Source organism: Glycine soja, chromosome 2 (assembly GCF_004193775.1).
Source record: "Glycine soja cultivar W05 chromosome 2, ASM419377v2, whole genome shotgun sequence".
Lineage (NCBI taxonomy): Eukaryota > Viridiplantae > Streptophyta > Magnoliopsida > Fabales > Fabaceae > Glycine > Glycine soja.
In genome coordinates, this window is record NC_041003.1 from 11,171,087 (window position 1) to 11,193,351 (window position 22,265).

General features: G+C 31.5%; 1 protein-coding gene and 1 long non-coding RNA gene across 4 annotated transcripts; one reads left to right on the forward strand and one right to left on the reverse strand.

Moving 5' to 3' along the window:
• Positions 1-3,193: 3,193 nt before the first annotated feature.
• LOC114387182 (probable leucine-rich repeat receptor-like protein kinase At1g35710) lies at positions 3,194-7,627 on the reverse strand. The gene is made up of 11 exons (XM_028347329.1): positions 7,233-7,627; positions 6,942-7,089; positions 6,727-6,798; positions 6,297-6,368; positions 5,986-6,057; positions 5,742-5,885; positions 5,561-5,641; positions 5,387-5,458; positions 5,136-5,207; positions 3,635-3,706; positions 3,194-3,558 (listed from the first exon to the last, which is right to left on the reverse strand). Exons 1-11 carry the CDS (start codon positions 7,597-7,599, stop codon positions 3,468-3,470), a joined length of 1,263 nt encoding a protein of 420 aa, XP_028203130.1. The 5' UTR covers positions 7,600-7,627; the 3' UTR covers positions 3,194-3,467.
• A 2,286-nt stretch (positions 7,628-9,913) lies between these two features.
• LOC114387192 lies at positions 9,914-14,493 on the forward strand. 3 transcript variants are annotated; one of them, XR_003661268.1, is made up of 8 exons: positions 9,919-10,533; positions 10,615-10,680; positions 10,808-10,887; positions 11,243-11,351; positions 11,922-12,003; positions 12,098-12,174; positions 12,820-12,978; positions 14,151-14,493. It is a non-coding gene; the product is annotated as an uncharacterized LOC114387192 (long non-coding RNA). The 3 variants fall into 3 exon arrangements; XR_003661266.1 differs by having other exon boundaries at positions 9,914-10,533; positions 11,243-12,003; positions 12,803-12,978; XR_003661264.1 differs by having other exon boundaries at positions 9,915-10,533; positions 11,243-12,003.
• The last annotated feature ends 7,772 nt before the right edge of the window (positions 14,494-22,265 follow it).

The following is a 22,265-nucleotide window of genomic DNA, read 5'->3' on the forward strand; positions in this document are numbered from 1 at the left end:
CCTAGCCGGCATGACAGATTCAAATGGAATGAAGGTTTTCAAATTAAAGAAGGCTCCATAAGGATTAAAAAAAATCCTCAAGAGCATGGTTTGAAAGGTTTACCAAGTCTACCAAGCCTTTTTGCTATAGAGCAAGTAACTTTGATCACACCTTGTTTTTGAAGAAAGGAAAAGGAAAAATTACATTTTGATTATATATGTAGACGACATGATTGTTTCAGGAAATGACCAAGGATGTGATTTCTAGTCTACAACAATACCTTGCATCTGAATCTGAGATGAAACAACTTGGAAATCTCAAATATTTTTTGGGTATTGAAGTAGCTAGATCAAAACATGGTATTTTTCTATGTAAAAAAAAATATACTCTTGACTTACTATAGGAAACTGGGCTCCTTGGAGGTAAACCAGTTGATACACCAATTGAACAAAATCATAAACTCCTTTAATGCTCAAAATTCAGCAAGCATAGACAGAGGGGAGATACCAAATGCAGGGGATGTCATTAGTCAATTTATGCATGACCCACGAAAGCTTCACATGGATGTCGTCCAGAGGATTTTTGAGATATTTGAAGTCCACCCCTAGAGAAGGAATTTTGTTTTGAAATCATGAAAACTTAAAGGTAGAAGGGTACACTGATGCAGATTGGGCAGGTACAATTAATAGTCTTGATAGGAGATCTGGATACGATTTAGTCTAGTGCTAATGCAGAATTTAGAGACATGGCACTCAGTGTATGTGAACTTCGGGTTAAAAAATGTACTATCACATTTGGTTTAAACTATGAGTACGAGTTTTATATAATGTGACAATAGGTCGGCTATAGCAATTGCTCACAATCATGTCCAACACGATATAACAAAGCATGTGGAGATTGATAATAATATGTTGAGTTCCAAGATTTGCTGCAAAGTAATTCTAAGAGGAGACATAGATTAACTTGTCTTTTTGTTTGATATGTACACTATAATTATTTTAAAACTCTTTAAATTAATAATTATTAATTTATCGATAAATTAATAACTATCTAAATTAATAAATTTCTCCGGTCCTGACATTATTAATTTATAGAGTTTTAACTGTATGAGAGACGAAAAATAACTTTATAAGATGACAAAAATATTTCAATTATATTGAATTAGAACCTACTTATTTTTTCATTTGAAAAATTATTTCTTTTACATTTTCTAATAACAAATATATATGTCAATATAAATTTATGATTGAGATTAATTTAGACACACGTATTAATTATAATTCTGACTTAAATGAATTTTATAATAATCCTAACCTTAGAATAAACTCATAAAATAATTATTTTTTTTCTATCTTTCTTGTGTTGAAACAAATAACATAACAATATTTTTTCTTTTATTCTTTTTACCCTAAGAAGCTTATATTATTTATAAGTTAATTAAGATTTTAGTCACTCACCATTTGTAAATTCTAACTGCTGCAATTTATCCTCTGTGATTTTCAATGCAAGCTCCATATATATACATTACATTTTAGACAATCTACTGGCGGCTTGGTCCATAAGTGATTTTGAGATTGAGGTTGATCTATGATTTTAAATAGCGTTTTGTAATTGTAATTGTGATCGCAATGTAAGGCAAGTGACTAACCGCAATTGATATTGTGATCGTATCAACAGAATTTTCCACTCCTACCTACAAATAAAGGTTTTCTAACTCATTATAATATAATTACAATCGCGACCCCAATTTAAAATCATTAATCAAAATAATTTGATAATCAAACTTAATTAAATCTCTATCCAACTTTAGTACTAAAAATGAGTCTTTGCTCATAAGTCATACAAGTAGATGTGAACATATAATTGCATGCTGACATGACAGCAATTGAAACTCAATGTTGAACAAGTGAATTCTCGGATATGAAATTTAGAGTGAATTTGAATAGAGAATTTGAATTGAATAAAGTAATTTATCAGAGAATTTAAATTTCTTTAATCTAAAATTCATTGTTTGAATGTTTTTTTAAGAAGAAATTAAATTTTTGGAATTTTAAAATAGAATTCTAAATAATGTGAAATTTTAATTTCCTTCAAAAAGATGAGAAATTAAATTCTCTTATTAATAGAAAAACTTGTGACTTTTCTTTCATGTCGATGATCCTCTTCTTCAAGAAACAACATCGGAGCTCGTGGAGCATCGACTCCTCATGCCACATCAATATCCTTCTCTCTGTAACCACACCAACTATATATTCTCTTCTCTTTGCATTCATTTTCTTTCACCCTCATAATTTTAATTTTATTTTTATCCAAACACAAAATTTTGAAAATAAAAGAATTTTAATTAAAATATTTAAAATTTATCTTGACGATCTTATTTCCATCATCCCATATCAAGTTGCAGCAAGAGACACCTAGTACTGTTGAAAAAGTGCAAGAACGTGAATCACCTCAAGCAGGCCCATGCCCAAGTATTCACCACTGGCCTTGACACTAACACCTTTGCCCTAAGCAGGCTTTCGGCTTTCTACTCCCACCCTCGTCAGGGAAGCCTCACCTATGCATGCAGGGTCTTTGAACACACAACCTCTATCATGCACGGTAAGAACCCACTCTGCCATCATGCACGGTAGAAACCCACTCTTGACACATACACTTTCTCCTCTTCCCTTCCCCTTCCCTCACCCTTCACCTCCACCTTCCCGCAGAGCACTAGCCTCCAGCGTCTCCCCCTGCAGCACGCCACCACACTCCCCTTTGTGGCGCATCACACTCTCCCCTTTGAATTTTTCAGTTCGTTCTCCTCTTCATCTTCATCTTCTTCCCCTCTTCCTTTTTCATTTCTATTGCTTTCCTCCACAATCTGTTAGGAGAGGGACACTAAAAAACTTCCTTTTTTAGAAAGATGAGGATCTTAACCCTCATCTTCCATGCTAGAGACCCCAAGTCTCTCTCTGGTGGAAGACCTCATTTGTAAAATATTTTATAGAAATGTATAAGGGTTTTTTTCTTCTTAAAATGAGTAAATAATTAAAATCTGAAAAATATTAGATTTTAGGTTAGTCTAAAATTACTTTTTCATGCTTAGACAAACGACAATCAATCCAAATTAAAATATTTCGGGTTCTGAATAGAACCTAACTGCAGCAAATCCCCTATCATTAAAAGGGAGAGCCCTCCAGGGATTTATTTTTCATTTCGTGCACAGTAATATTACTTCTTCACTGAAAAAATATGTAATATCATTCCTCAATTTTTGAAGCTGATATCAAGAGTTCAAGACTATCAATAATACAACTGTTTGGAGCGTGGAAAGCTCTTAAAATAGCAAACTTAAAACAACTGTTTACTCTGACAAGATAGATTTAGACAAAATTGAATTACCTATTTAGCTATTTCATTGAGATAATTAGAGGAACGATTGTTTCAATAATTATACAAGTACACTTCCTGAAGAAAAAAATATATATAAATATTTAGAGCCTCATTAAACGAGGAAGTCTCCATCAGAAACTTCAAGCACTTTGTGGAAACCAATGGGGTTGACACCAGGCCGGAATGCATTTCCCTCAATGTACCTGCCAAGAGCATATAATTAATTGCTCAGTTCAAAGAACATTATTGGTGATTTGCACTACTTTGTTGGAAACTCACATTTCTTTCAAAAATGGATGCTTGTAAAAGGGTTCAGGAATTCTCCCTGAAAACTGATTGTGATCCAAGTACCTGAAATATAGATTTAAAAAATAAATTCAAATTTTCAACACTACACAAAGATGAAAATCAAGTTTCTTGCAAGTGTTTGAGAACATATTTGTCAATCTAACTAGCAGATGGAAAGGAAATCATAGCAGAGTTCCAGTCTCCATTTTCCACATAAAATTAGAATTCAGAGCTTGAAACTCATAGTGGCGCATCAAGACCATACTTTGTCAGCGACAATTTGTAAATGAAAGCAAGTAAAACATGTGTTTCTAGTTCTTATATCACATTATGAGAACTCAATGCCTAAAAGTCAGGGTTTGTAAGTCTCAAGACCAAAAAGGGCAGGCATACACTTGCACGAATTTCTTTGACATCTATACATTGTTGTTGCAAACTTGCCCATGCCATTGGATTTTCTAGGATCCATCAATTACAAAGCACTTTTTTGTGGGTTATACAGATCACACAATGCCATTGGATTCTGTTAAAAACTAAATTCTCTGAACCAATAGGACCAACAACTTTACCATTATTCATCTTCTTACAGGTTTCTTTCACTTCTCCAACTCAAAATCCACAATAATAAGTCAAAATTTGTTTGTCCTCTTAGCATTCTAATCCTTCCATCCTACAGGTCAATCCTTACCCATCCTTGAAAAGCTTATAAAAATAGTTCTCATCTTTCTTTGATATCTTGATCCATATAACTAAAACTTTTTCTTCAATAACTCTTGGTACAAATTTCTTGATTTTCTTTCCCTATTTTTGTCAAGCTTATATATCTTTTGTTCTTCATTCTTTGTTCCACAATCTTGCTAAAACTCCTCAAAAGCTTTGAATGGTGTCTCATTCACAGCTTTCCTTGTCTCATTTCTAGCCTTTCATTATCTTGCCCAACTTTCAGCATTATTACACTCGTACAAGTCCTTAACTTAAACACTCCCTTTTATTTCATACCTTGAACACTTACATTCCACCACTTATCTTTGCCCAAAACTTTTGATTCACCCAAGTCTACTTTAACAACTTTTCTAACCTTAGACATCTAATCATCCCAAATGAGGTTAGCATTACCTTATGATTCTCAATTACCTTTCTCCGATAGTTTATTCTTAAAAGTCAATTTTTACCACCATTTAATTCTTTGATTCTTAACTAGTCAGTTTTTCTATTAGTAGCTATCAAAATGAATATCAAGGATCAAGACCCTATTTCGTGTAGCAAGACTTTCTCATAGAATCCCCTTGCATTGCAAACACTTTTATCAAAACTCCTTACCAAAAAAAATCAATTTGCAATCTTGAGATTCCAATCTTATTTGATAAAAGACATGTAAGTTGCAAACAAATACAAAATTGGGGGTTCACAGGGAAAAAAAATCATTGAATCCCTATTTGACGTACAACACTTTTAATGCAGATTCAAATCAACTGCAGAAAGACAAACTTACAAGTATGTCAATTTAGGAATATGAGCAACAGTGGATGGTATAACTCCAGACATTTTGTTGTAGGACAAGTACCTGCTTCCAGCATACAATCAACACGTTATGGAAATTCCAAGGAATAAGAGATAGATCTTGATCTTCAGAACAGAAAAATTATTGTACAGCAAAACTGTCTCCCCCCTCCCACACAAACACAAAGGAAGGAGGGAGAATGATAAGTGGTACACAAGGAAAGAAAAAAAAAGAACACTCACAAGATCTCAAGACTGGTTAGGTTAGCAAGTTGTGCAGGTATTCCTCCAGTAAAATAATTATTGTTTAGATACCTGGTTACAGAACAAAACTCATTAAAATTTAGAGAACAATGCATTTTATTTAAGATCAAATGAAACTATATGGAGGAAAATAATTCACCAGCAATAACTTACAGATTGCGTAGTGCAGGAAAGCAACCTTCAATACGAATGAGTTCCCTTATGGTACCCACTAAATGATTGTTACCAGCATCCCTATAAGCATAACAGTATTATAATTATAATGAGGAACAATTGAGTAAGATAAATAGTGTACTCTGCAATAGGAGATTAACAAAATGATTTGATTAATTACAAGTGCCGAAGATTTTGCAGTGTGCCCAATTCCGGTGGTATTCTTCCAGCTAAACGGTTTTCATGGAGATATAGATAGCGAAGGTCTGGAAGATTTGCTAGCTCCTTGGGAATTTCTCCCTTGAAATTGTTGAAGCTTAGGTACCTACATAAAGATATGACATCTCAATTGTAAATAAAATATGAACATTGGTGAAAAAAAGACAAGTAAGCCCAGAGATATTAAGAAGGTTAAAGTTACTCACAGATGCGTCAAACTTTTAAGCTCACCAATTTCTGGAGGAATTGCATCCTGTAGTTTGTTCCACCTCAAATTTCTGGAAGGAAACAAAGGCCAATAATGAACCATATATTTCAAATCTTAGAACCAAAATTATCAAAAGATCAACAATTGTTTGCATAAAAGCAGGGTTAAAGGCAAAATCTTCATAAATAAACAACAGTTTTTAACATAAAAATCCTGTCTATGTCATTGTACTGCATCATATCAAAATGCAAGTTTCAAAACAAAATGGAAGGAGAAACCAAAATTGAAGAGAAATCAGAAAATTCATACAGTATTTTAAGACGCTTCAACCGTCCAATTTGAGGAGGAATAGGCCCTGTCAACTTGTTATTGTGAAGATCACTGTCATAAGCACACGGTAAATCAATTCATAAGAACTTCAAAGGAAGAACCGAAATGGAAACACTTCAATGCCACACATATTGTAATTTAAAACAAAACCAAATGCAGATAAAACTGCAGGCAAACAATGCATCATCTTATCAAGTGTATCTCAATCTTCCATTCATTATCATAGTTTTGTAACAAGCCAACAAATGCCAATCAATTAATTAAAAAAAGTGCATCTCAATCCTCCCTATTCGGCTTTCACACATTAAACTCCAAGAAAACCATATGCATTAAGCAACAAACATATTTCTCAACCCGTTACAAGGATCAAAATTTAATGAAACATAAATTAATGAAAAAACACACTTACAGCCGTGTAAGATCCAACAAGCTGGTAACAGCAGTGGGAAAAGGTCCAACAATCGACACCGCATACACCTCACTGCAAACAACACAATTTCAATCTTAATTGCACAACAACTTTACTTAAAAATCAAAACCTTTTTTTTATCAATTCAAAAAAAAAACATCTTTTTTTTTTAATTTTCCTAAAGCAAGTAAAGAACTTTGAGATACGATGCTCACAGCTCGGTAACAACACGATAATCACCGACAGTGGAACACGTGACACCAGACCAAGGAGGAAGATCCCCATCTCCACAAGGGTCATCACCGACCCACGCATACACCACTCTCCACCCAAGCGAAGCCTTGATCTCGTTCAAAGCCTTAACTGCAGAAATTCGAGAAACCACATAAACGACTCCGACCCATCACGTGAAAAGGCCCAAAACGACGACCCAATGGACCGAATTGGAGAAAAGGTGAGAGAAAACGACATGGGTAGATGTGGTTGAGTTAAGAAGTTAATGTTACCGTCACGTTTGAGGGTCTTGCAGTGCGAAAGGTGGACGATTGACAGAAGGATAATGAGGACGAAGGGGAAAGAAGTGAAGGGTGCACGCGCCATTTTGAGGGCGCTTCGAGAAATCGATCGTTCTTTCGTTCCTTGTTGTCGCTGTAGAATCGGTTTTTCTTTCCTTTTTCGTTGTTGTGAGAGTGGAAACGTAGATCTGAAGTGTTGATGTTGAGTGAGATGTTTGTTCTGTATTTTTAACTGTCTTTGATTCTGATTTTCCAAAATAGAATTGAGATTTGAAGACAAGAGAGAGAAAGTGAGGGATTTGATTAATTGAAGTTGAGTAGAGTGAGCGAACGCGGTATCAAGTTGGAGAATGAACATCCATCCAACAACACACTCGTCGGCGTCAAAACTGAAATTTTGTGCCATTATTATTTTGATTTAAATAATTTTTTCTCTAATTTAAAGTTTTTTTTTCATTTTTCTCCTTGTCAAAATTATATTTTTTTTAGTTCTTATAAAATATATTTGTTTTATTTTTATTCTAAAAATATATTAAATAACATTTTAAACAGTAAAAAAATTATCTAAAATATTTTTAAAAACAAAAAATAAATAATTATATTTTACAAGGAATAAAAAAAATTATAAGAATCAAAATAAAAAATACTTAATTACATGAATAAAAACATATTTAATTGTATTATTTTTTTCCAACACTTACTTTCTCTTTTTATTTGTTTATTATTTTTATATATATAATTTTTTAAAGATATTGGGTTTTTGCTTGTTCGGTTTGGTTGGAATTGACTATGGTCTTGTATTGGGTTTTGGTCCTTAAAATAGGAAGATATGAGCGCCAATGCTAATTTGTTGATTTTTTTAATACACTAACGATAAAAAAAAATATTTTTAAATATTGACTACGTGAAAGTAGGATACTTTAAATTTGGGAGTTAAAGAGTTTTATAAATCTTTTTTGATGAAAAAAATATGAATGAAAACTTTAGTTGATTGAAATTGGGTCCATAAATATAAGAAATAACGGGAATTTTTTATTTCTGTCAATATCTCTCTCAATTCGAAAATTCAATATTTGAATTGATGTTCTTTCGTCCAATTTTCTTAAAAGTTATCTTCATGGAGTATATATAAATTGAATATTTCTCTCTTAACATGATTTATTTTATTTTATATTCAAATATCAATCAGAATTTGAACTTTTGATCACTTGATTAAGAGATACAAATCATTATCACTCGTGTCAACTGTTAATAAAAAATAAATTATATATTAATAATATAAAATAGTTTTATAATATTATTTAATTATAAAAAAAAATTATGATAAATTTATTAACATTTACAATAATTACATTAAAAATTACACTAATATATGTAATTGATGGAAATATAAAATAACTTTAGGCTATAAAAAGATATAGTAATTAAACTCTTTTTATAATATATCGAATTATATCTTATAATTAAATCTTTAAATTATAAGTGTCGGTTACTTTAATTTTTATACTTTAAAAATAATTTTTTTGAAATACTTTTTTATAGTGTTAGATAATCTTGTATGATTAATTAATTAATTTTATAATAAATATTATAAAAGTCATTTCAATAAAAATTATGATTAATTTATAATATAAAATTATTTTATACATGCAATGTATGACAATAAACTATTATAAAAATATATATTTAGTTTATGAAGTTTAACAATTATTAATGAATTACTGGAAAGACAGTTTGCCCATTTATTTATTTTTAACTTTGGTTAAATTTAGTTACGTATGTAACATGTTAGTGTAACATTGATGTTTTATTGGTCAAAGAAAATGGGATGTATGGCATTGCTGCTTTTATCCTGGTATCATGGCATTCTTTTTTTCCTCTCATTGTGGTTGAAGTCATAGCCTTGATTCACTACTAAAAAAATTATATTCTACAATGGCAAAACCACAATGGTTCCTAAAGATCGTCTTAAATCGTCTTTGCGATGACAATTTTGTAATATGGAGGACCTCAACGATGACGGTTTTACAAAATCCTTCTTAGAAAGCTACAGTCAATGAAGGTTAGTTATATAATTGTCGTGGAACGCAATATTGCATGACCCTTATGCCCTTACTCAGGTCGTGCCCTCCTTACTTCACTCGGGTCGTGCACTCCCTCCCTCACTTAGGTCGTGCCCTCACTCCGTCCTTCACTCACCGATTGACAAAGTGTCTCCTATGTGTCACGTCCTCGTCGTGTGCCACCATCATCAAAGAGGTAAGAACCCTACTGTATTTTGTTACTGTTAGTTTCAACATCAGGAGTCTTCTATTTCAGCAGTCCAAAGCCAGGGTCAATAATCCAAAAACGCTTCTTCTTCGGAGTTATTAATTTGTTGTTGTTGTTGTTTCTTGTTTATGAGTAGTAGTAGTTGAAATTGGATGTATTGAGAGGGCTCAATGGTACAAAGGGATCGAGCTGCCAATAGGGTGCACTACAACTACCTGTGGCATGTGATTAAGTGGTCATTGATGAGGCTAGATGCTTGCATGCACTACTAAAAATTGAGCCTTTTACGTCGCTGATTCTAAGACGGTTGTAAAGGACTGTCTTAGAAAGTGCAACAGTGGCGTTTTCATAATTAACTCGAATGCAACGACGATATTTTCGCAAACCCGTCGTTGATGAGACATTCGATGGAAAACTTGTAAATTTCTTATTTTGATACAAAGATTGTCTTGTCCTGACCACCGTCTTTGTATGGTTGGTGCTGGCTTTAAACCTCGCTCTCACTCGCATCCCTCCTTATTAGCTTTAATTTAAACCTCTCGTGCGGTGTTGTCGTCTCGCGTCCCCAAATCTCTCCTCATCTCGTTCCTCATTCTACTTCTCTCATCGTTCCACCCACATTCCTCTCTCCTCCAGAGGAATCACAAAAAACCCTAACCCCCAAAAAACCCAAACCCCCCACCGCCTAGGCTTCTTTGTGGTCGCCATTGACGTCGACGTCGGGGATTTGGACGTGGTCATGGATTTGGACGAGGTGGGGGACGTGGATTTGGACGTGGTTGTGGGTTTAGTCGCGACTCTTCCAATGACGAGAACTCATTCCCTACCAGCGGAGATCCTTATAATCAGGTTTCTTTTAAGGGAGATGCTGGGAAGTCTTCTGAAAGGCGTGGTTATGGTGGACTACGAGGTCCTTACCGTGGTGGTGGTGGTCATCGTGGAGGTTTCAGCAATGGTGAAATTGGTGAAGCTGAAGAAGGACAACCTCAGAGAGCATTTGATCGTTGTAATGGGATTGGACGTGGGTGATGTTATCTTTGATGAACAATTTCTTTATTGAATTTGTATTTATCAATATTGATGTTCCTTGGTCTATTTGCAGAAATGAATTCAAACGTGAAGGTTCAGGACGTGGTAATTGGGGAACCCAAACTGATGAACTTGCTTAGTAAGAATTCTTCTCAAAATCTAGTATTCTATTATTTTAATAGTTATAAACATTTGCATTGTTTCAATGGAAATTCTATTTTTTAATTATTTTTATTGTTTATATTTTCTCTCTTGGATTATATTAGGGTAACTGATAAGGTTGCAAATGAAACTGAAAAGAATTTGGGTGATGAGAAGCCTACAATCGAAGAAGATATAGTTGATGGTAACATCACTAATTTATATTAATGTTTTGTTGTATGCTCTATTTTTTGTGTTTTGACAATTAAAGTACCAATGGAAGATGATGTTCCATCTTGGATTACCTGCTCATTGCATTTCTCCAAATTGATTGAACTATTTTTTTTCATGATTTTTTATAATTACTAGTCTTGTGCTCATTCACTTTTAAGATACTTTGTCTTTCCTTGATCATGATTTTTTTTCTTCCCAATATTGCTTAGCCTTTTGTAATTTGTAAGTGTTTGAATGTTCTCATGTGTAATTTTTATAAATTAATTAACAAGTACAGAGCATGGCTCTGACATTCCTTGTTTTAATTCAAAATTGTCTAATTACAGTTAAATGTGGAAGGAGAGAAATGACACAAGTGTGTTAATGCAATGGAAAAAGATGAAAATGACATCTTGTGGGTCTTTGGAGAGAACATGTCATGTGCCTTGTCCTAAGGTGTTGTTGTTCCCTTTTTTCTCATCTCTTTCTTTTTCTCGTGCTTGTATTTTCACTTTTTACTTATATATTTAAACTAACTATAATATATACATTATTATTATTGTTTTTATTTGGAATGCTAGGAAGAGTTCAAAGCTTAGTGACCAGAGCTCTTATTGTGTTACTTTGATAAGAAATTGATAAGTTCTTATAGTTCTGTGCAATCACTACTCATAATTTTAATTAAATGTAGTCTTGTAGCAGCTATACTTTTGCTAGACTTATTAATAGCCTATTTTGCTTATTCCTTCAATAATAGTGTGCTTTCATTGAGATTAGTGCTTGCATTTAACTGTCAGGCTCACTCTTTTTAGGTTGGAGATGTAGTGCTTTTTGGTATAGATCTTCTACTGTTTTCCAAAACTTTACCTTCTGATTCATGTTGCTTTCTACCTATGTCTCCAAATTCTTAGTGATTTCAAATTTGTTTTCTCTAAGATTTTAGAAGCAGGAAAAACCATACTTTGTCAGCAATGTTGCTGAAATTTTCTGACTATTCTCAGTTGTAATGTTTCATTACTGATGCAGGAGGGACAAATTTTGTGAGTGCTATGTCTGCAATATTCTCCTTGTTTTTAATTATATCTACTACCTTATAATTAACTATCAGGTCTGTTCATTTTGTTTTTATGTCCTTTTCAATTTTAGGGATTCTTTTCATCTCTTTCCTTTGAAATATGGATGGTACTGTGAACTTTATTTAGGTGCGAACACTGGATCCCAAAGCTGTCAATGATGAAAATTGCACTGGAAATACTAGTGATGGTGGCAACAACACATGGTATATCCTCCTTGCAACCACAACTTTTTGTTTCTGATTTCAATCTCTCTCTCTGCATGCTCGTAAATATTTAATTTAGATACCCAAGAAGATATTCCTTAGGTTTTTGCGAAGAATCTGAAGGTCTCTCTACAATATATGGAAGTGACTGCTTCTTTTTTCTTTCTGAACTTGCTTTTGTACTCCAAGTAATTCTCCGTCACTTTCTCTCTCTTGGGGTATAAGGAGGTGCAAGAACTTGGTACTCAAAAGTCTTGATACTCATTGATACTCGAATCCACTAGTCCATCACAGACTTCACATATTCTTCAAATAGATCATCACCTTTTCTTCTCTCTTTTTTACCCCTCATATTTACTTTATTATTAACTTTGTAGATTAATGTTAATTAATCTTGCTTTAAAGTAATTAAGAAAAACATGTTTAATTGAGAAGACATATAGAGTGTGTTTGTATAGACGTTGTCAAATCCACGTTGAATGGAAAAATTAAACTTTCAAAAGCAAAAAACCAAAGCAACTATGTTATAGCTTTGTCCTGAATGTTTGTTTCGTGTTGGATTCAAGTGTTTTTCAAGTACACTTAGTTGGTGATCGAGTTATATGAAAAAACTAAAATTATGATACAGTGTATATATGATGGTAGGTGAAGTGCAGGCTCGGAGAAGAACAAGATGAAAGTGAGGAGGAAGCTAAGAGAGCCACGGTTTTGTTTCCAAACAAGAAATGATGTAGATGTGCTTGATGATTGTTACAAATGTAAGAAGTATGGTTAGAAAGTTGTGAAGAATAGCCTTCACCCAAGGTAATATATATAATCCTTGAATTAACCCCTTGCTTTCTTGATTTATATATAGTTTTGCAAGTTCTTTGAATAAATTTGAAGATCATAAATCTTAGAGGATGCAAGTTCCTTATGGATGCAATTTCGTTGTTAGAAAAATTGAGGTGTGATCTATATATATTATATTCTTGAATAAAAATCGATGGTTGCTTATATAAATAATAATAATAATAATGATTCTTAACAATTCTTAAGAATTACAAGACAATTGTAAAAACTTATTTTGAGTTTTTAATAAGAATTGCAATATTGGAGAAAATACTTGTTAAACTTTAAATTTCATGTGGCATTTAGGACATTAATTGCAAAAGTGAGTTAAGAACTTCACTAGCTAATTAATATGTTCTAAGTAAATTATATATATGATTATAACATCTATTAAAATATATTTATTCATATAATTAAGCATTTTCTTCCTGTTTTTCCTTTAAAAATATCTTTGTCAAAATTCATATATGAAATCTATGATTGAGTGCACTGGCAAATGTGAAAGAAAATTATATACTTCTCTTTTCTCTTTTGCAACAAATGTGCCCTCTTATCATTTTATAATCGTTTCTTTCACAGTATTTTCCCTTTTTTGCCTTAATTATCATATTACAATTTACCATCATATTTGATTAATTTATAAACTCATAATCACCCTACATACTAGTGTATTTCATTTTATTAATCACGTAATATTATATATCATTATTGTTTAATTAGGATGTAATTAGCAAAACCAGATATTAAGGTACCAGCCCAGTTAGCCTAAACTTTTAAAAAAAGAACTAACTTTTTAAGACGGTTCTATAGATAATCGCCTTAGAAAGTATTATATATTCTAAGACGGTCATAGCACAACCGTCTTAGAATGCAGTTCATTCTAAGTCGGTCTCGTGCTATGACCGTCTTAGAATGTAGTACATTCTAAGTCGGTCTTCGAGTCTAGATCGTCTAAGAATATATAGTACATAAATTCTTCAAATTTGTTGGGAACATGCATGGGAGAAGAATGTAAGCGATCAAATTGTTGATGAAGATCAGTTGCTGGGAACACAGAATAGATTAGCTTTCTAGCTTATATATTTTGCTGATTTGGTAAGATTCTTCTCATATATCTAATTTATGTTCTATTATCAATTGTTTAGCAAAATGAAAAGAAAGATGACTCCAATGAAGTGCCAAGTAGCAATTATACAGGGATTGAGACAGAAAAGGATTTTTAGGTTGACACAATAAGCCTTAGTGAGGACTCATCTATACAATAATGTATACTAGTGGAACTACTGGTGAAATGACATTATTCAACTTTGGTTATTCATAGTAAGTGTTGTTTTTGTAAATAGTTTCTTTAGTAAAGGTTAAATGATGACATACTTGCAATGAACTATCATGGATCCTTTGTAAGATATTAGGAAACTAAGTTTGTTCCCATATGAATTTGACCACTTACAAATTCATATAAAATTAATATTATTTTATATTCGTTAATTGTATATTGTGTGATGATATTTGGAGAACATGAAGATGGTGTCAACCAATTTATCCGTGTGAAAGTGACCAATAATACAAAATTGTAATGTCTTAAGAAGGATTAACTGTAAAATAAAATAAACATTAAAAATAAAAAATAAACAACATCATTTCTAGAAAATCGTCTTAGACTAAAAAAATATTCTCTAAATCCGAACTATTTTTAACATTATTTAAACAAAAAGTCAAAGATTTTAAGACAGTTTCTACAAAATCGACGTAAAAAATAAGATTTTAAGACGATTTAAAAATCATCATAAAAAGTGTTGACTTCCACGACGATAAATTCAAAGATGGTTGAAAACCATTATGAAAAGTGTCAAATAATCATTTTTGAAAGTCTTTTTTGTAATAGTGATTTGTGTTGTTATCGTCTTTTTTGTATTAGTGATTTGTGTTGTTATCATCGACACAAAGTATGAACATGCAAAATATTATTTTTGAGTTAGATTGCAAGATGATAGTTGATAGATTGCTTTCAACTAGGTATGTGAATACCGAGTTAGATGTCATTCTTTTCTTTTGAAGTATAAGGAGAAGTTCCCCGGTATTCAAAAATCATTTGTTATACTCAATAAATTCCCATAATTTTAAGGGTTTTTAGAGTTTATGTAAGTTGAAATTTTATCTTATTTCAACACATATTTAGTCTTTATTTTAAATGAAATAGGTTTAATTATACATTTTGTTCCTTAACTTTAAATTTTTAATAAATTTTATCTTCAACTTTTAAAAAATTTATAAATTTTAGATTCCTTTAATTTACCCCAAATTACTTCTAAAAAAAATTTAGCCACCCACGGCTAAGAAAAACTTTTCTTTCTTTTATCAAATTTATTTGTGGGAACACGGTGAGTTTGGCTTTCAGACTACCTATTTATCTAAAAAAAATACTCATATGGTTGGTAGCAATATTTTTCTAAGATCACCCAAAGAAAATCAAAACCCCAAATCCTGACGGAAATGCACCTTTTAATTATTATTTTCCTAATTGAAAAAATAATAATTTTTTTATTTGTAGGAAATATATGTGGTATGCAGATATTCTTCGATAACAATATTTTTTTAAATGCGTAAAGGGTATTAACATATTTTTTTAACCAATAAGGAGGTGTAGTGGGTAAGCTAGTAGCTTCTACCTATGCCCAACCCACCCCATTTTTATTCCTATTCAGAATACAATTAATTTGGTCTCTAACAATATAAAATCGGTCAATTAATTCTATCAAAAACTTGGGCTTTTAATTTAATAACTTTCAATCAATTTGGTTTTTGACAATAAGGACAAAATTAATTGATACATAACAAACTCACTAAATTAATTGGTATTACAACAATTATAACTACCATAATTAACAATGGCTAAAGTCATAGATTAAATTAACATGTCCTTAACATTAATGACTAAAATGAATGATAGCTTATTAATTTTATGGGCTCAAATTTATTTTTTAATTTTAAAATTAAAATAACTAATAATTATAATTTCAAAAAGTAATAAGTGATTAGTTTGAGTAAAATTGTATTCGATTCTCTTAAGTAAGAAGTCGATTTAAGTGTTGTGAATGAAAAAAATTTAGTTGAGAGGAGAAATCTCACTCAAAGTGACTGGTCAAATTTTTTGTCCAATATTAGTCATCAATTAGGTAATAGATATTCTATACGAATAAAATGATTATAAAAGAAGTCTAATTTGATGATTTTTTTTCCACTTGATGATTAATAAGGTGTTTAAATCCAAATCGATCCAAAATAAAAATAAAAAGAAAATCAAAAACAGAACCAAACTAATTTTTTATTATTTGTTTGAATGTTTTTTTCTCTCAAACCAATTGGTTTGGTTCAGTTGCGGTTTGTGTTTTTGAAGCTGAACCAAACCACAACACTTATATTACTTTAGTGTTATATATTTTATGTTTGTATTATTTGAGTTTCACAATGTTTCATAGTATTATGTATGCGAAACTTATACAATGCATATTATTTTTTTAGACGATTTTTTAAGATATGTTTGATTTAAAATATATGAAATTTTGCAAATTTTTAATGTAGAAGATTTAGCATATTAAAAAGTTTTGTAAATTATTGTCAATCATTTTTTTAATGTAATTTTATTTAAAATATAAAATGAAAGTATATAAATTTTAATAAAATAATATTTTAACAAAAATCGAACCGACTAAACTGTAAAATATTGGTTTAGTTTGATTTGAATTTTACTTTAAATGAAAATCTGAACCAAACTAAACCATATATGTTTTTAAGTTTGATTAAGTTTTAATGAAAAATCAAACCAACGGAACGGTGAACTCCCCTAATACTTAATGAACTTATCTCTAATAAGGTACATGAGTCGAAGTTCTTTTAATTTAGTTAGTAGAATTCAATTCGAATTTGAATTCTTGAGAAAAATAAAATATTTTGAATTAAAAAAATATAAATGGGCTAAATTTTATTTTAAAAAAAAGGAGTGTTTTTTCCCCTTTAATAATATTATCCAACTTGAGTTCGAATAGGATGAGTTAACCAAACCGTCATAAGTGATCACTTTCTTATCAAACCAAAAACAAAATAACTTTATATAAATGTAATTTAATTATTTAATAAATGTTAGTTTAGTTTGTATAACTTTTTTTCTTAAAATGTTATAAATATGTTTTTTATAAAAAAAAATAGGAGTTACCTTTTATTTCTTTTTAGAAGAAGACATTGTGTTTTTTTTTAGAATTTTTCAAAATCATATAACTATGAAATAAAATGTTAAACATATTTTCAATAAGAAAATGTGAATATTAAAAAATTCATGGGTATCCATAGACACAACATGAATATTTATTAGGCCAAACGGGTAGAAGGAAATTACTATCCATACGCATCTGATCTCATTGACATCTTTAATTATATTGAGCTTTCGGTATCTAATACTATATATGTTTGGTTTCCGGTTGTAAAATTATATTTTAAAAAAAAGTTATGTTACCAACAAATTATGATCTTTATTTTTGCATTCATTTTATTTTATCTATTAAATTTGTATTGAAACGTGCATTCTACAATGGCAAGCACCTAGAGTTGATTAATTAATATGACTTATCCTATAGATCGATAATTATCAGATGAAAGAAGACTTAATCCATTCATTTTTGTTTTCAACAGATTCGGTATTGGTGACATTACTACAATAATTAAGCAAAATTTCATGTAATGCACCAAGTAATTTGTGATCGATTACAATATCTCTAGTACTAGTGTTGCCCAATCACTTCGAACTCTATGTTTTTCTTTGTCTCTTGGCAACTTAGGCATTCTACTTCCACAGAGTCACAATGTTCCTTCATGCTAGGGCATTGGCCATTAAATGCCAAAGTGCTACATGCTTATGTATAAGCCTGGAGGTCCTTTTTGCCCACATATATATATTGTCATGCTTTTGTTTGACTTTCTTGACTCCTTCTTCTTTGGCCACACATCTCATCAACAATTCTTCATTGCTTTTCCTGTACAACGCTCCTTCAAAGCCAATAAGATCCTTAGGATCTAACGGATATAAGTCAAAAGTATTTTTTAGAGTTTCTCTACTAAAAATATAAAGTTTTTTTAGTAATATTATCACTACTTTCTCCCTTTAAGGCTCTTGCAATGGGTGTTCTCCACTCCTATAGCTTCCAGTCTTCACTTTTCTCTTATATTTCAGTTGCTATATAGCATATTTGGTAAAAGCTTTGCGTTGTAAAAAAATCAATCTAATTATCACGGTGACTGTTAAGCAACCAAGTACCGTTTCGACATTTTGACATAAATATTCATAGTGAAAACAATGTGCTCTAGCTTCACTTGTTTAAAGGATTATAATATTCTTCATATGTGATCCATGTATAAAGCCAAAGCGGGATTCTTTACCCTAGCTATAATCCCCTTTTAGTTGAGATGACTAGTTTATAATAATATATCTTATATACATTTGCACAACTAATATTTTGTACACCATCACTTGGATTGCTTTCACTTTTTCCTCGTTAGTGAAAACACCATCCTTGTGTCCTCTATCGATTAAAACCTTATATTTTGTTATTAGTAAACTAATCTTTTATTCTTTTATACTTTGTACGTGTTTTATATTGAAGTCAGCTGTATATTCAACAACAAAAAATTGCAGTCTGTGAAATATTTTTTTATTTATATTTCATTTAAAATTTAAACATAAACATTTATAATACACGAAATACTTATAATTACTGAGAAAAATAAAACATAAAGATTTTCTTGATATGAATCAATTTCAAATCATGGATAAGGCTGAAAGTTAATTAATTACGTGGGTCAGTCTACGCATAACTTGATCCATTAACAACTCAACGAATTAAACAATAAGCAAATCATTAATTTTTTGTGTTTAACTAATTAGCTTGTAAGAATGTACAAATATATATAAACATTTTTTAATAGTAATAATAATTAAACATATTTGTGTTCAATTTTAACTAGTTTTAGTTTTACTAATTATTTAACTGAATATAGGTATAAAAAAAGTTTCATTACGTTACAAATTCTAGTATAATTCATTGGAACTCAAAATGTCCAATTAATATAAGACTCAACCGCGACTCATTAGACATTAGACTTGAGTAACTTAGTTTAAGATGAGCTTAACTATTGCCCATATATAATATTTTGATTGTTTATTGAATTGAACTTGAATAAGACTATAAACTTAATTAATATTTTGATCTTAATTATAAATTTATACATTCGGAAGAGATTTAATCTTGGTCAACACAAAAGTAGATTTGAAGATACTATGACTAAAACAATATATTAAAAAATTATTTGCAACAAATGAAAAAAAAATTATATCATTTATGTTAACATTTGCCAAAAAAATGTTAATAAAAAACTAAATTGTTATTAGAAGTTATTAATAAATAAAAAACTAAATTATACCAGTTTAGACATATTCTATATATCTATCATTCAAGACAAGAAGAAGAAAATTGGTAAAAAAAAATATTCTCATAAAAAAGTTAAGACAAGTTCCTAAATTCATTGAACACTTAATACAACCCTGATACAAATAACCCAAACCTAGCAACATTAGATACCTCAAATCGAACTCAAGTTCATGGTCAAGTGAATGAACTCTTCGATCATAAAGTAGATCAGAAATGCTAGTGCATCCTATATGTTACTTATGCTTTGGAAACTTTGCTTCTTTTTTTTTTTATATTTTTTATATAGATACATATTATTTGTCACTTGCATGCACAAACCATTCTTGTCACTTGTCAAGTAACCTTGCTTTGCAAAACTTATTAATCTTTTCACTTTCTAAGTATGATGATTCTTTTAATTATGACCACGCACATACTGCATGTCATCATGCATATATAAGCATTGTAATTTCTCCGGAGCAATTCTAGGGAAAATACTATTCATACAAGTAGTGAAGTAGGTGATTATCACATTTAGAATATTTTCTATGCAATGTTAATTAATTTCATCTTGCAAGAAAAATTAAGCAGAACAAATTTAGAATTTTTCTATAAAATCTAAGGGTACCCTTAATTAGATTGATTTTCCTTTCTTGTTTGTCCATATTCACTCAACCAGCCAAGTAGGCCTACCCCTGAAATCCATATCCACATATCCTAGTGCACACAGGTTCCACCTGTTTCTATATATGACCTAGTTGATCAGAATTTTGCGACCCACGTTTTACACCGAAAATGCATCCAATTAAGCAAGCAACACCCATCTGCATTTGTTGGGAAGATATTGCATAAATTTTAATAATGATAGATGTACCTTTTCAATCATCGCGGACAGAAATTATACACACCCAACTGTATCAAATAAATAGAGAAATATGACTTGTCAAAATAAATAAATAAAATATGATAACACATAAGCATAATAGTAATAAAAAAAATACGAAGTCATATCCATTAAATCAAATATCAACTATAAATGAATATTTAGAAAGAAAAAAAAATGTTGCTGACCGACATGGAGCCAAGAATGAGCCCAATTTGACCTCAGAAACAGACCAAAACCCATAAATAGATATGTCCTTGTCCTTTGGTGGCTCCATATTAATGAAACTCATGGGGTCCTCATGACCTACACCTCCAACCATATTCTCTTCAAAGCTGCCCCATAGGACCATTTCCATGCTTGTTTTCAGATTCAGCCCTTCTTTTCTACAACATTCTCTACCCTCTCTCAAACTCTAGTCCTTAATTACAAGATCAGAAAACCAAAAACAAGCATGGAAATAGCCAAATGGGAATTGCCCAATACTAAAGAAAAAATGGATTTTTTTTTAAAAAGCTAATTACAATATACAATTTTTGTCACACGAAATTACAAAGGTAGCTAGTAGAAGTAGAACCTACAACAAAGTAACACATGAATCTTGGTTTATGAAGATTGAGCAGGCATCCCTTTCAAACAAGGTTTCAACTAACCCACCGTATTTTGGCTGCAACATCAAGGCTTTTGGAGTGTCAACGACCCTAATATGACTGCAATTGTGATCACATCGGCCGCAATTTCCCGCAATATCAGAGAACATATGTACACGACGAAACTGTGACCGCGACTACAATTTAAAACATTGCCTCTAAAGATTGTCTCTTTCTGCATGCCATAGTAGCTCTCTAGCCACTGATAAATAAATATTCAATCTTCTTGCGTTGTGGGAGTCCAAGAACTTGATGAAGATTAAACTTGTGTATAAAGCCATAAAGGTTACCAAGAAAGGTGAAAGTTATGAACAGTGAAGAAAGAAGCAAAACGGTTTTGACTTAATTCACAAAAGGGTGTGATGAAAGAAATTGATTTATTGAAGTTGCTCGTGCCAGTTCTAGAATAAAGATAAATAGATATACCAAAGGGTGTTAATGGTGGTGAAACCAGTATAATCAGTTGTGAAGTGGGTTTGGTCCAGAGGGAACTAGTCTCTTCTCTGCACCAAATCTTGGGTCAATTCCATTCTCTTGGGAGGGTGGAATTGCTTCAATTAATCTTTGATGGATACTTTGGAGTTCAGTGCACAAGGAACGTGGGTTTCTCTTGGTAAAAGATTCACAATAACGAAGGAAATGATGATGATGATGGTGATGGTGATCATGGTTAAGGGTATTACCTGAGGAAGTTGAAGATGGTGGAACTTTGCAATTGGCTGAAGAGAAGAAAAGGAGAAAAAGGAGGAAAAAGAGGGACATGAACCTTTCACATGAGGTTGAAGACAGAGAACTCTTCATTTCTGAAACAGAGGAAAACAGGGGAGGGAGAAAAAAGTGATGCTTGTTGTGAAGGGTTATGGGAAAAAGATAGTGATGAGGTGAGGTGACTTTATGGAAATGAAGATTGAAGAGAATAAGTATTATTAATGCAAAGCAAGAGACACATGAGGGTGTGTAATGACCGAGAAAACGGAGGGGGCCTCACTCAATTAATTCTTGGGGTTTTGATTTTTGTGTATTTAGTCACCAATCACATCTCATCATCAAAGGAGTCATGAAGTTTATATGTGTAGTAGGAGTTGTGATGGGGCTTGTGTGGATGATGAATGGATTTTGCTGGCTGCATTAACGTGGAATATGGAATTCAAAGGGTTTGTGACTTACCCGGGTTAGCCACACACAACACACAAGGAAAGTTGCAAGAAATAGAGAGAGAGAGAGAGAGAGAGAGAGAGAGAGAGAGAGAGAAATGGTATTTTAGGTTTC

What these genes read in the sequence shown, in the direction of transcription:
- LOC114387182 (XM_028347329.1), bottom strand. Translation starts at nt 7,599, where the DNA reads ATGTTCATTCTCCAACTTGATACCGCGTTCGCTCACTCTACTCAACTT. An exon ending in CTAACCAGTCTTGAGATCTT is followed by an intron (nt 5,208 to 5,386) that starts GTGAGTGTTCTT and finishes TGCTGGAAGCAG; the next exon opens with GTACTTGTCCTACAACAAAA. An exon ending in CATCCATTTTTGAAAGAAAT is followed by an intron (nt 3,559 to 3,634) that starts GTGAGTTTCCAA and finishes TGCTCTTGGCAG; the next exon opens with GTACATTGAGGGAAATGCAT.